Source organism: Tasmannia lanceolata, unplaced genomic scaffold, assembly GCF_043159265.1.
Source record: "Tasmannia lanceolata isolate RefF3 unplaced genomic scaffold, GAP_Taslan_0.1 ptg000037l, whole genome shotgun sequence".
In the NCBI taxonomy this organism is placed as follows: Eukaryota; Viridiplantae; Streptophyta; class Magnoliopsida; order Canellales; family Winteraceae; genus Tasmannia; species Tasmannia lanceolata.
Window position 1 is genome coordinate 16,415,767 of NW_027518714.1, and position 13,712 is coordinate 16,429,478.

A 13,712-nucleotide genomic window follows, 5' to 3' on the forward strand; every position below is an offset into this window, starting at 1 on the left:
AACAGAATAGAAATAAGAGAAATAACCTCTTCTAATTTTTCAACAATAGATCCACAACAACAAATAATACAATGCTAAAAGTAACCACCATTTGACCTCTTCTAATTTTTTTGAACTACTTGATTTTCTAAATGTAACGTCAATTTATTTCAGTGCGAACATAGAGAAATCCCTGCGCTCTACGAACTCTAGAAAAGTAGAAAGCCTACTTTAACTTCCAAAGTTAGAAATGATTTTCTTTTCAGCTAGTTCATAGAATTACTGTTTTTACCTCTAATTGATATTTCTGCCCCAAACCTATCAGCCATTGGAAATGCTTAAGCGCTCTCCTGATTTTGCCAAGAGATGAAATTTTCTCTAGTTGTTTCCATAATCCATGTTCCCGTTTGGGACTGCATATCCTTTTTCTGCTATTATTTTATGGTTCTGAAAGGTTTTATCTTCAATGCTACACCGAATCATCCTCCCATGTTTTATAGTTTACTTTACATGAACCTGGAAGAAAAAAACTTTCCAATTGAGAACTTAATTATAGAATTGCACTTTTTAAATGTCACACAAAATAAGGTTTGGTATTTGGTGTTCAGCTACCTTGTTGCAGCTGTCATCTTGCAAAGCTTGTGGAGCTTGTCACTAGCCATTGTGGATATTTATGCTCTTCTAGTGAAGCGATGCTTGCGGAATTCCTGGATAGTCAGCTTGTTTGCCATAGGTGATGGGGTAAGAAACGTTTTTCCTTAGTACCGTGCAAAGAAACAAATGATTTAAAAATGTAGGGTATATAAAAGTAAGGTATTCAATTATGATGCCCATGTGAAAAGGATCTGATATTCTCACTCTCTTGATTTGATATTGGCAGCCTTAACTTCCTTTTTTTTTTTTTTGAAATGGCGGAATATATTGATAAAACGGAACCGAGATGGTCGTCAGATTACAAAGGGAAAGAAGAAAGAAGAGAAAAACAAAACCCCCAAATAAAATACAATTATGGCGGTAAATAATCGAACCACTCTAGACCCTGCCTAATGACCCCAGATTTAGCTAGACCATCAGCTTCTTCATTAGCTGATCTTCTAACATGGGCAAAAGAAATCTCTGATCCTGACACCCAATCTGATACCTCCTCAATGAGGCTGAGAAATCTCCATGGAGGATGAGCTTTACCAGCAAGCCATCTAATAACATTGGAAGAATCCCCTTCCTCAATCACCTTATCCAAGATATGTCTTTCAATGTGAAGGGTACCATAATACGCTGCTTTTTACTTTAGCCTCTGACAAATCAGAAATCCCATTCGGACCTGAGAACGCCCACTCCACAACACCTACATGATCGCTCATCAGGCCACCAAAACCTGACGAACCCGGATTTCCGAAGGATGCTCCATCCACATTTAGCTTGCAGAAACCCACGGGCGGCGGAACCCACGTTTGAATTGTCTTTGGCCTTCTTAACCCTTCCATACAGATGAAATCCCATCTTTCCCACAAATCATAAGCCGACACGAATCTGAACATTGGAAGACTCTTCGCCCATTGAATAGATAGAGCAATAATCCTCTGATAAATATTGAAGGCTGAGCAGGCTTTTCCATAAAAAACCCTACCATTTTTTTCTTTCTATACCGACCACCAAAGAGCTAAAAGGCAAATTCTCCACAACACATTCCCTTTCTTTTTCCAAGAGACAAAATCCCAACATTCCAAAAGAATGGGGATTGATTGGGGGAAAACCCATTGGATACCAAATCTTACTAAGACTAAACCCCAAATCACCCTTACTACTTTACAATGCATAAACAAATGATCAATAGATTCTCCATCCTCCAGACATAACGGACAGTGATCAATCAACCATAAACCCCTTCTCAAAAACTCAATGGTTTGGATACATCCACTACTAACAGACCAACCAAAAAATGACACTCTAGGGGGGCACTGAAAGGACCAAACCTTAGCCACAAAAGAATCATCACCACCCAGAACAATCTTAGCATAAATAGATTTCACAGAGAAGATTCCGGAGGAATTCCAAATCCAGATTCTTTTATCCTCACCGGATTTCTTAATATAGCATTTCTCGATCACCTGGAACAAGGAAGATAGATCCTCTAATTCTCTTTCAAAAACATTTCGACACCAGATCACTTTTTGATCCACTCTTTCGAAACAGTCTCACACAAAAGCATTCTTGTCTGCAACCACTCTCAGTAAATCCGGAAATAGCGAACCCAATGGCTCATTTGCGCACCAAACATCATGCCAGAATCTGATACGGCTTCCAGATTACACTCTGAACTTGCAACCCTTTCTAAACACATTTCTAATACGTAGGACATCCCTCCAAATCGTAACCCCTCTTCTCTTGAAAGCATCATCTGATTCCCAGCTACCAGCAAGCACCCCGTACTTACTCCCAATTACTCTAGACCACAGGGCCTAATCCTCCTCCCCAAACCGCCATAACCACTTGCACAGCAATGCAGAGTTGAAACCCTTAATTTTCCTGATTCCCAATCCACCTTTTCTAATCGGAGCACAAACCTTCTTCCATTTAACCAATGGGATACCTTTCTTTTCATTCGACCCCCCTCCCCCAAAGAAACCTTCCTTGTATCTTCTCTATCATCAACCCCACACTTACAGGGCATTTAATTAGCGATAGGAAGTAAACAGCAAGATGTGCCAAAAGTACCTTGACTAAGGTCAGTCTGCCCCCTTTTGAGACTAATCTTCTTTTCCAAGTCTCCAACCATTTCTCAATTCTTGCAACTATAGGTTCCTACAGAGCTTTATTTGGTCTCCCCACTCCTAGTGGAAGGCCAAGATAAGAGGAGGGAAGCTTTTCTACCTTACAGCCCAAAGTAGCTGCACATCTACTAGTTTCACAAGAGGATAAGTTGATTGTGAACATGCTTGATTTCACGAAATTAGACCTCTGACCTGTAATCATCTCGCAGCATCTAAGGGTTGCCTTGAGGGTCATCACTTTCACTTTGTCCGGCTCACCGAAAATTAATGTATCATCCGCAAATTGAAGTACTGAAACTTCCACCTTGTTCTTTCCTATCTTGAAACCTTCTATCAGACCCATTTCACTACCTTTCTGAATAAGCTTGCTAAGAGTTTCCGCCACTATGACAAAAAGAAAGGGAGATAAAGGATCCCCTTGCCTCAAACCCCTCGAGGATTTAAAGAATCCTTTTGCCGATCCATTAATCAATATTGAGAACCAAGCCGACGAAACTCATCTCCTATTCCAACCTCTCCATACATTACCAAAACCCATTCTACCCAGAAGATAGTCCAAACAATCCCACTCTACCCTATTATAAGCCTTCTCCATATCCAACTTACAAACCACCCCTTTTTTTCTTAGTCGGAGATAATCATCAATGGCTTCATTTGCTACCAGTGAACAATCCAAAATCTGCCACTTGTCCACAAAAGCGCTTTGGCTATTGGAAATGAGATTTGGCAGCACTACTTTTATTCGATCCTCCAGCACCTTTGCAAGCACCTTATACAGACATCCCACCAAGCTAATAGGCCGATCTTGGAAGCTCCTTCTATTTTGGGTATCAAGGTAATAAACGTGGCTCTTGTTCCTTTATCCAGTTGCAACCCCTGAAAAAATTCTTTGAAGAATCTGAAAATGTCACATTTCACCACCGACCAACAAGACTGGAAAAATGCTAAACAAAAGCCATCTGGTCCAGGAGCCTTATCTCTGGGAAGAGAGAAGAGAGCTTTTTCAATCTCTTCCTCACCAAAAGGAACTTCCATCTTTGAACTCTCCTCCAAAGAAAGACAATTAAAAACAACATCCTCCGGGATAGGACGTGATAAATTCTCGGAGGAATAGACCTTGGAATAGAAAGCTATAATGGCTGAAGAGATGCCTTCCTTTGATGACACCATCCTACCATCTTCATTGAGCACCACAATTCTATTCCTTCTCCTCCTAGCACTGGCCATTGCATGGAAATACGCTGTATTTTTATCCCCTTCTACCAGCCACTTAACTCTGGACTTTTGCTTCCACGAAATCTCATCATGCAACAAAATAGCCTGATGTTCTTGCTTTACTTTCCCCATCTCTTGATACTCCTCATCTCCCCCCAAACCACTCTCTTCTAGAGCAATAAGTTCTACTAGCCTCTGCTCCAGCCATCTTTTCCTTTCATTCAAACTTTCTTTTTTTTCCCGCTACCCATTCCTTTAGTTTCTTCTTCACAAACCTTAATTTCTTGCCAATCACCACATCAGCCGGACCTTTTGAAATACACATCTCCCACCATTCTCCCAGCTTCTCCATTTTGGGGTACTCAAGCCATGCAATTTCAAATCTAAAGGGATGAGGACCCCACGACTCCAGTCTAGGATCAAGCTGGATGGGGCAGTGATCCAACACTGAGTGAATTAGTGCCTTTCGAAGAACATCCGGGATCAATATCAACCACTCAGAAGAAATCAAGAAACGATCTAATCGACTCCTACTGACACCTCTGGCCCAAGTAAAAGATCCCTCTGCCAACGGAAGATTGATTAACTCGTTATCTGCAAAAAAATCAATGAAGAGTTGCATGTTCTGCAAAAGTCTTGAGCATCCAAACCTCTCCTCAACAGCCTTGATTTCATTGAAATCCCCACCTATACACCAAGGAAAGGGGCACGAATTTCTAACTCTACCCAATTCCTCCCAGAATTCCTCTTTTGCCTCCTTAGAAAACAGACCATAGATACCTGAAAACAGCCACAAGGATCCATCCTCAACCTTCTTAAGCGCCACTGAAAGAGTAAACTTGCCCTTCCATAAGTCAATTTTCTTCCAGCAGTTATCATTCCATGCCACTACAATACCTCTAGAAGCCCCCTGAGAAGGAATAAATTCAAACTCCCACTCCTCCCTGAGACCCAGACCCCCAATGACCCCTCTCGACACCGCTTCTTACTTTGTTTCTTGTAGACAAATCAAATCCAGTTTAGCACTCTTTAACAGCTCCTTAACTTGCATTTTCTTCCCTGCGACCCCAACCCATTTGAATTCCACGACACAATCTTCATGGATAACTATATTTATAGGTTGTCCTCCCCTTGCGGCCTCTACTTGACCTTCCGCCCTGCCCAACACAGCGCCCCTCCTCACACTGGCTTCCACTATAATTGATCCCAGACTCTAACCTTTTCAGTTCTCTTTCCTTCTTCTTGGCTGACTCAGCTGATCTCTTAGCAGAGTCTTGGGCATCCCTATCCCTAACCTCTGCAGACCTTATTTGATCCTTAAGATTCTCCTCACCCCCTGATGCTACCACCCCCAAGTTTTTGAAAACCCCTAAAGTATGGGTGACCGAAAACTCTAACCCCCCATCCCAAAAATCATCACCCCCCCCCCCCCCCCCCCGCAACCCTGGAATCATGACAAACCCCCTCACTGACCCCAGGAACCAGTGAGAGGTGATTTACCCTCGACAGACTACCCTCCTGGCAATTTACCCTCTCTCTAGGATCATACCCCACCAAGCTACTAAGCATTCCAAAGCAATCTGCAATGATACTTTCCACACCAGCAATATCCCCCATAGATACATTCACCAAGTTTTCAACTGATATTTTCAGGATTGGGCCCTCATCGAAGGATTCCATAGAAATAGTGAGGCTTCTTCTCCCCTTATACCTAGATTTAGACTTATACTTCTGGGGGTCCAAACTAATAGCCGTCTTTCTAAGCAAATTCCCCCCGAAAATAGTAACCTCTTCCTCTTCAGATTCATGTGCTACCAGGGATGGCTCTCCCAATAGATATCCACTGACCTTTTCCACCGGGCTGTTTTCTAAGAAAAACTGCTCCTCTTCCCCAAACTCCAAGCACATAGCAATTCCTTCAAAGTTTCTGCATCTTCGACATAAAACCTGAGACCTTCTCCCCCCACCGGGATCAGAAGCCTCTCCTTGCAGCACCGAAGAACCCAAGGACAGAAAAGACACTTCATTTTTGGACCACCCACTTGAATTCTAAAAGAACCCGATTGAAAATAACCAACCGACCGTGGGCTGGATTGCTCGATACTATCACCAGCGGCCTCTAAAGAATTGAAGGCCCAATGATTATTCTCTCCTAATGGGCTGCAAACAGGATAGGCCCAAGAGTTATTTGGCGATATTTGGCCCACCATAAAATAGCAAGCAGAGGGATAAACATTCAAAGATTCAGAATATCTATCCAACATAGATGTGGGGTCCACTACTGCCACTTCGATAGGGCTACCACCTATAATGCTACGCCACCTGTAAGCATTGGGAGACCCATTGTTTTGAAATTCAAAAAAGCCACCAGGTGTTTGACAGCTATCGTACACGCCCAGAGGCGCAGTATAGCATTCAATGCTAACTTGCACCCCCTCAGCTTCTCCGCCTACCTTGGGAACGCTTACGAAACCGCCGCCCACCTCACCAACCGCCATTACTCCACGCCCCAAGCTTTGATTATCATCAAACAAGGAGCTTTCTCTGTCACTTCTTCCCATCAAACCACTTTCGTTTGAGTTTTCTTCCTTTGATTCCATACTAATTCCCGACTCCATCTCTCGAGACGCTCTAACCCACCTGATAGAACCCCTAAGAGAAACTTGCAAAACAACTTCATTACCAAGACCCCTTCTGCGACTATTAGCATTCTAGCCATTGCATATCCAGAACCAGCCTTGCAAGAAGAATCCAAATCCAAAACCTTCCCAACCCTTTCCCCTATTTTCACAAAGTTTTCCTCACTCCATGCCTCAGGCTGTACCCCTTCTATTCACCACCATTGAGAGCTTTGGTCCCCTTTAAATTTATCCATCCATAACGAAATTTCACGGAAAGGGGAATTGATAGCTTTTTTCCACACCTCCATTGATATCCTTCTATCAACCCCCGCTTGGAGAATAACCAGAATCTCCAATTCAGCAATCTTATACACCACTACCTTCCCATGACCACGACTTCTTTTAGATAACCATTCTTCCATTGCCGGAAGATCTCCAGACCATCCAGGTCTAATCAACCCCCAAATGCCCATATCCACATTACTGATAGATTTCAAGGGAATAACTTCTAAGGTAATGGCCACACCTTCAGAAGTCATCGGCATAACCTCCCTTTGACAGATCCCAAGTCCTCTCTCAGTTAAGAACCCATCTTCTGGACACCTGGCTCTTTGCGGAAGGGGGAAGTTGAAGTCTCTCCCTGACCACACTTTTTTACATTCCCAACACACTAATCTTTTCTTGAAGTTTCTGAAGCCACACCTGCAGCACCTCCAATCCCCAAACCCTCTTTCAAACCTTCTTCTAGCAACCCTATCCACTCCTTTTGCTCTCTTCCCTTTTGAGATCATCCACCCTTGCTCCTGATTTGGGTTGAAATCCAAAAATATAAGTTCTAGAATAGCAAAAGAAGGAGAAATGGTCGTTTCTGAGGACGATTCCCTTTTGTTTTTCATAGTGAAATATGAGCTAAGGGGAGCGTCTCCATCTCCAGGGGACTGGTTTGTCCTCTGAGCTGGTCGTTTCTGAGGACAATTCCCTTTTCCGGCGATAACCCAGTTGGAGGAAGTCGGGATCTTCTTCGTCGGTTTCTCCTTTAGTTCCTTCTTTTACTTCTCCTTCTTCCTCCTCTTCTTCTTTTTCATCCTCGTAGGCCCATTTCGTCTGTTGAGCTATCCTCTTCGGCTGGGTAGTTTCCTTCACCTTCTTCAGTTTCCTCTTTTTTAGTTTCCTCTTCTTCGTTTTCATCTTCTTCTTCGTCTGCTATTTCATATCCTTCAGCTTCCTCTGTTTCCTCTTCATTTATTTCCTCTTCCTCTTCTTCTTCTGTGGTTGTACTTGCTTCTGCCAAGTACACCTCTGCCTCCCCAAGCTCTTCTTCAGAATCTGAGGAGGTGGTGGTGCTGGAGTCAGAATCTGTGGTGAAGTTGAGGATGTGAATTCCTTTGCACATTGTGAGGCTTTCAGATTGTTCTGAGGTTAAAGAAATTGTCGACGGTTTTAGGGCCCAAGCCCTTCAAGTCTCCTTCCTGGTTAGAAACTCTGGTTATTTAGGTTGGTGGGGTTCCTTGAAGTAATGGCTGGTGTAGGAACCTGGAATCCTCCCAGATGTGTGAGTGGGGCTAATGCAATTCCGCTTGGTAGAGTGGATCCCTCTGGAGGCCCCTATAGCTTAGCTAGTGGTGCTAATCTTATCCCATTGGGATCAGGGCGAGCAGAGGGGTACCAGGTTGATGGAAGAAGGTCCTAGTAGGCAGCCTGAACTTCCTTTTACATTTTCTCATTGCCTGTTACCAACAAGCTATCAACAGCCAATTAAAAATGTTTAAAATCAAGAGAGTTCTGCTGATATAAGGGAATTCAGATATTATCTCCTAATGTGAATCTGAAGCAATTGAGGTGATTGCAATCCTCTCGGACTTATTGTAGTCGCACAAAATTTTCCATGTTTTTTACTGGGTTATGATTTCCATGCTTTTAGGTTATGATTTCCGTGTCTTTTTTTTACTCCAGACACTATTTATTTGTGTCTACTACAGATCACTTCCACGCTTACGTTTGCGGCCGCTTGCGCATCAGCTGGCATCACAGTCCTCATTGGTAATGATCTTGGAAAATGCGCACAGTATTACTGTGCGAGGTTCGGGACTGCCACATTCATGGCCTTTATCAGCTGGTTCGCCGTTTCCTTTTCTTTTCTCTTTAACATGTGGTCATTGGCATCTCAGTGAAGAGCAAGCAAATCCCATTCTTGCAAAATATTTGGTGCGATCCTTCTTCCTTTTGTTTTCTCCAATTGAGTCTCGATTGCCCACTTTTGTATATTGGGTAGCTAGGCTTAAGAAATTTTACGTCAAACAGAAAAAATCTGAGTACGATTTACAGGTATTTGCCAGCATTATTGTTGCAATATCATGCATGGATTTGTAAATGTGTTGTAGGATTTTTTTTCTTTTGAATGGTATGTGTTGTACGATGTTTTAGTCATTTTAATTAAAATAATTAAAAATGAAATTGTAAAACTTAAGGGATTGTTATTACATGTACATAAGTAGAAGTGTAGAAGACACATCCGTATCAGTGATGTTCCTAACAGCCCTCCCTGTTATTCCATGAGTTCAACCACACACTAGGAACATCTTTTAAAAAAAATTGTCAACTCCTTGATGAAATACAAACACCGGGCTGTTTGGGACAACCATGACACAAGCGGGGTCTGGATATCCAAAGCTAGATGTCCAATCATGATTAAAGTACTGATAAACATGCCCTTATTTCTCGGTACCCAAGCACAACAAACATGCCCTTATTTCTATGCCTTTTGTTCTCTTCTATTTTCTTTCAATGTGATTTGTGGTTTTGGACAAGTTGATTTGTTTTGTTTTTCCTTTTTTACATTTGAGAAGCTAACTTCGAAAATAAAAAGAGGATTATTTGGAATTTTGTGTAGATTGTTTTTGTTCTAGTGAGGAATGTGGATCATTCTAGTATCCTATCTTTTTCATTTTTTTTCTTTTGGTACTATGAACATATTAAGACGATCTAACAAAAGGGAATCCCTCAAGTTGGAATCCGATGTCTACCCACGAATTTTTTTGTATTCCTCCAACTGGACTCTTCTTTTTGATATAATTCCTATATTTAAGAGATGGAAATTAGGTTGTAACTTGTTTTTTTTTCTTATTTCATTTTGATGGACCAAACTTAATAGTAAAGTTTGCTTCTTCTTTTCCCCCCTTGGTTACCTAATTTAATGGTGGTTGTTTTGCTCGTTTCAAGTGAATCTGAGATGCATGTTTGTTTTCACTTATTTTTATTTTGATCTTTTCATGTAATTCATGTAATTTGAAGTAATTGGTTTCTTCTTTCTTGTTTATTTTAATATTTTGTTTTATTGATGGGAAAACTTGAAACTATAAACTGTAATTTTATGTTTAACATCCTGTGAAGTAATTACGGGAGTCTGACACACTGGGCCGCTCTTCTTTTTTTTAATCCTGTGAAGTAATTAGATTTGTTTCTTCATGAGAGTGGATTCCATTTTATTTATTTTTTGAATGGTGAAGCATTTTACTAATAGAACAAGGAGGGGAGATAACTCGGACGACCAAGTTTTCAGTACAAGGAGAGAGAAAAACAATATACGGGGAAAACATAAGAACGTGAGCTCTCAAAGAGGGAGAAAATCAATCTACTCAAAACCTTCCCTTATGATACTGGCCCTGGCTAACCTATCAGCCTCACCATTGGCTGATCTCCTTACATGCCTATAGAAATGGATGCACCCTCCACTCGCTCGTGGATCGCATCAAACCAGTGCACAAATCTTTGTGGATAGGAATGATTCCCTCCAACCACCTAATAACATTGAGGGAGTCCCTCTACTGTCAGCTTATTCAGGATGATTCTGTCAGCTTATCCAGGATGATTCTCTCTGTGATCCTCATGCCCTGCACAATCGCTATTACCTCAGCCTCGTTGGAATCCACAATTGTCTTGGGAGGGCTTTCACCCAAGCTATGATTAATGTAATCATCTTAATTAGACGAAGTGTGAAGTCTCAATAAGGCCCTTAAATAGCCGTGTGTTCCTTTCCTACCAGAGGACCCATAATGTGGCCAACAAGATCGCAGTCCATTCTTTCCTTTTGACCACCAAGAGACGTAGAACCATCCCTCCAAAAGGTCAATAGCCCTTGCCGGGAAGACCCACACCATGCCAAACCTTTTTATAATCTTGCTCCGCACTTCTCTAGCCAGGCTACAATAAAGAAACATGTGGTCCATTGATTTACCTGACTCTATGCAGAGAGTGCCATGATCCACTATTAGCATGTTTTGATTGTGCAAATGGTATACTATAAGCTATGTCACAAATGTCGTTCTCGGGAATTTCTTGGTAAGGTAAAATCTCGGGATATATTAATTTTTATTGATTTTTTCGGGTTTATATCGGGAAATAAACGGTAAAATTAAAATTATTTAAAATATATATATATATATATATATATATATATATATATATATTAAATTTAAGAAAAAAATATAAAATAAAAATATCGTAAAAATATCGGGATAATATCACGATATTATCAGGATATTTTATGATAAAAACGAAAATATCGCTAAAATTTTAAAATCTCGGGATTAATTCAGGATTTTGTCGTTTTATCAAAATCTCGCGATAAAAATGCTATATTTTGAAAATATCGGAGATATTTGTGACATAGACCTGTCAAGAAAGGCAGTCCATCCAAACGCACAGACCTTGGGGGCGTCGGAATGTTCCACACTCTAGTGAGAAGTGAAGGTCCAAGGCCGGAGACTAGATGATGCTAGAAAGACTTGATGTTGAATGTTCCAGAGGAGCACCATGTCCAATCCCTGTTATCTTCAACAGTCCTTTTGATGGAACATGCCTCCAATATCTCCAATAGTCTTGATACTCGATCTATCTAAAAGATTCTCTTGAAATTTATCTTCCACGAAACCCCTCCTCCCACCCACTCGAAACACTCCTTTACAAACGCCTCCTTATCCACGACTACCGAGAGCAAATCTGGAAACATTTCCTTTAGAGGGTCTTGGCACCACTCGTCACCCGAGTACACTCTATATCTGATTCCCTCGTTGAATTTGTGTTTTTTAATCAAAATGTCCCTCCAAACTGTTACTCCACTATGCCTAAACCTATCCTCAAATAACCCTTCTCCCGGCGCATGCCCGTATTTACATTCTATGACCATAGTCCACAATTGGTGGCTATCCTCCCCAAGTCTCCAAAGCCACTTTCCGATTAAATCTTTATTGACACCTCCTAGCCTTCTGATGCCCAAACCAACAGCTCTTATAGGCTTGCAAACCTCTTCCCAACTAACCAGGTGTAGTTTCCACTTCTCATCTGATATGACCCATGGGATTCTCCTATGAATCTGCTCTATTTTGTTAATAATACTCATGAGTATTGAAACACTGATGAATGGGGATATTATCTAGTGCTGTCTTAATGAGTGTGATTCTCCCCACCAAGGAAACCAAATTTTGCTTCCACGTATCCAATCTTCTTTCCACCTCTTCCATGATTGGATCCCATTCATTCTTTCTCGGTCTCCCCACACATAGGGTAGCCCTACACATGGTTTTAAATTTCGACCGAAATTTCGAATTTCGGTCGGGAACGACACGAAAGGGGTACGAAACCAAAATTTCGGTCGAAATTTCGGAAATTTCGGCGAAATAAAAGCTTAATTTTTATTATTTTATTACTTTACCAAATTTCGGCTGAAATTCGGTTGGAAAAAACGGTATTTTGTGGGCCAGTACCCAATTTCGATCGAAATTTCGGTTTCTGGAAACACCGAAATTTCAGCCGAAATCGAAATTTAAAACCTTGGCCCTACATAAGTCAATGGAAACTTATCCGTTGTGCGACCAAGAAGTCTTGCCATTCCTTTTATTATCTTGTCGGTATCGATATCGAAGAATCTGGATTTGTGAAAATTGGATCTCTGCCCACTAACCAAATCATAGCATTTGATAATTAACTTTAAGTTGAGAACTTTATCAGCTTTAGGAACACTAAAGACTAGGGTATCGTTTGCAAAATAAAGATGGGAAATCCCTACTTGTTGATCTCCCGATCTGAAGCCTTCGATTTGGCTTTGCTCATTTCCCTTCTCAAGCAATCTACTTAGGGTCTCTACTACTATTACAAATAAGAAAGGGGATAGAGGGATAGGGGGATAGGGGGTCTGTTAGAAGGGTCGTATAATCCCCGAGCAAAATCGCTATGCGCAGCGGAATTAAATCGCATAGTATAATTATTAATTTTTCAATTCTGCGCTTAGCCTAGGATTTCTAGGAACTAGATTATATTTTGGTGATAAAATAAACAGATAAAAATCATACCTTTGTAGAAATTACCACGAAGAAGATCGTTTGCTTGATCTACTCCCCAAATCGTCACGAACGAACCCTTCTTCGCGAATGCCGCAAGTTGATCCGATGGGATCCTTTGATCTTTACACAAAGGGATAGAACAACTCTTGTTCTATTTAGGGATCTGATCTAAATCAGATCTAATGGATGTGATTATCTCAATCCTATATGGAGCTTTAATGGTGTTGAATAGAAGTAATGGAGAGAGATAGAGAGAGAGGGACATTTTTCACTTATGGGAGGTTTTTCCAAAAGCAATACTTTTCTTGTAAAACCAAACGTCCACCCTTGCTTATATATTTGAAGTTTGTATTTGTTTTTCCTTTTTGAAATCCTAAAAGATCTCAAATAAGATTTATCCAAAGTTGTGTGCAACTTTTTCCAACTTTTTAAATTACAAAGTCCAACAAATTTTGGACATTTTTGCATGCCCAAGTTGGGCGTGTAGCTTTGCCCAACCAATTGGTTTTTCAAATCAAATTCCTAAATATTCTCCTCTAAGATCTCCCCTTTTACTTTAAACGTTTTACACGCCCAAGTTAGGAGTGTGAGAAGCCCATGGGATTTAGATAAAATCCCTACAATAATTCCAAAGTATCTCTTTGCTATCTCTTAGGAAATTGGTTTCCTAATACAACTAGTTTTCCTCTTTTCAACACAAATATATAACTATTATATTTAATTTAATAAATAAGATAATTTCAATTGTTATCTTCCAATTCTACCCCTTTTATTTTGGATGAAATTCC

General features: G+C 40.8%; 1 protein-coding gene across 2 annotated transcripts in view; it reads left to right on the forward strand.

Annotated features, from left to right (window-relative positions):
• Positions 1–13,712, forward strand: part of LOC143860489 (CASP-like protein 5A1) — a 40,491-nt gene that overhangs the window by 6,721 nt on the left and 20,058 nt on the right. For both annotated transcript variants that reach the window (XR_013239725.1, XM_077371163.1), the window contains exons 2-3: positions 588–720; positions 8,566–8,791. Coding sequence is in view for 1 of the 2 variants with exons in the window: in XM_077371163.1 (XP_077227278.1) it covers positions 588–720; positions 8,566–8,757 (325 nt within the window). In the remaining variant the exon portion in view is untranslated. The remainder of the gene's footprint in view (positions 1–587; positions 721–8,565; positions 8,792–13,712) is intronic.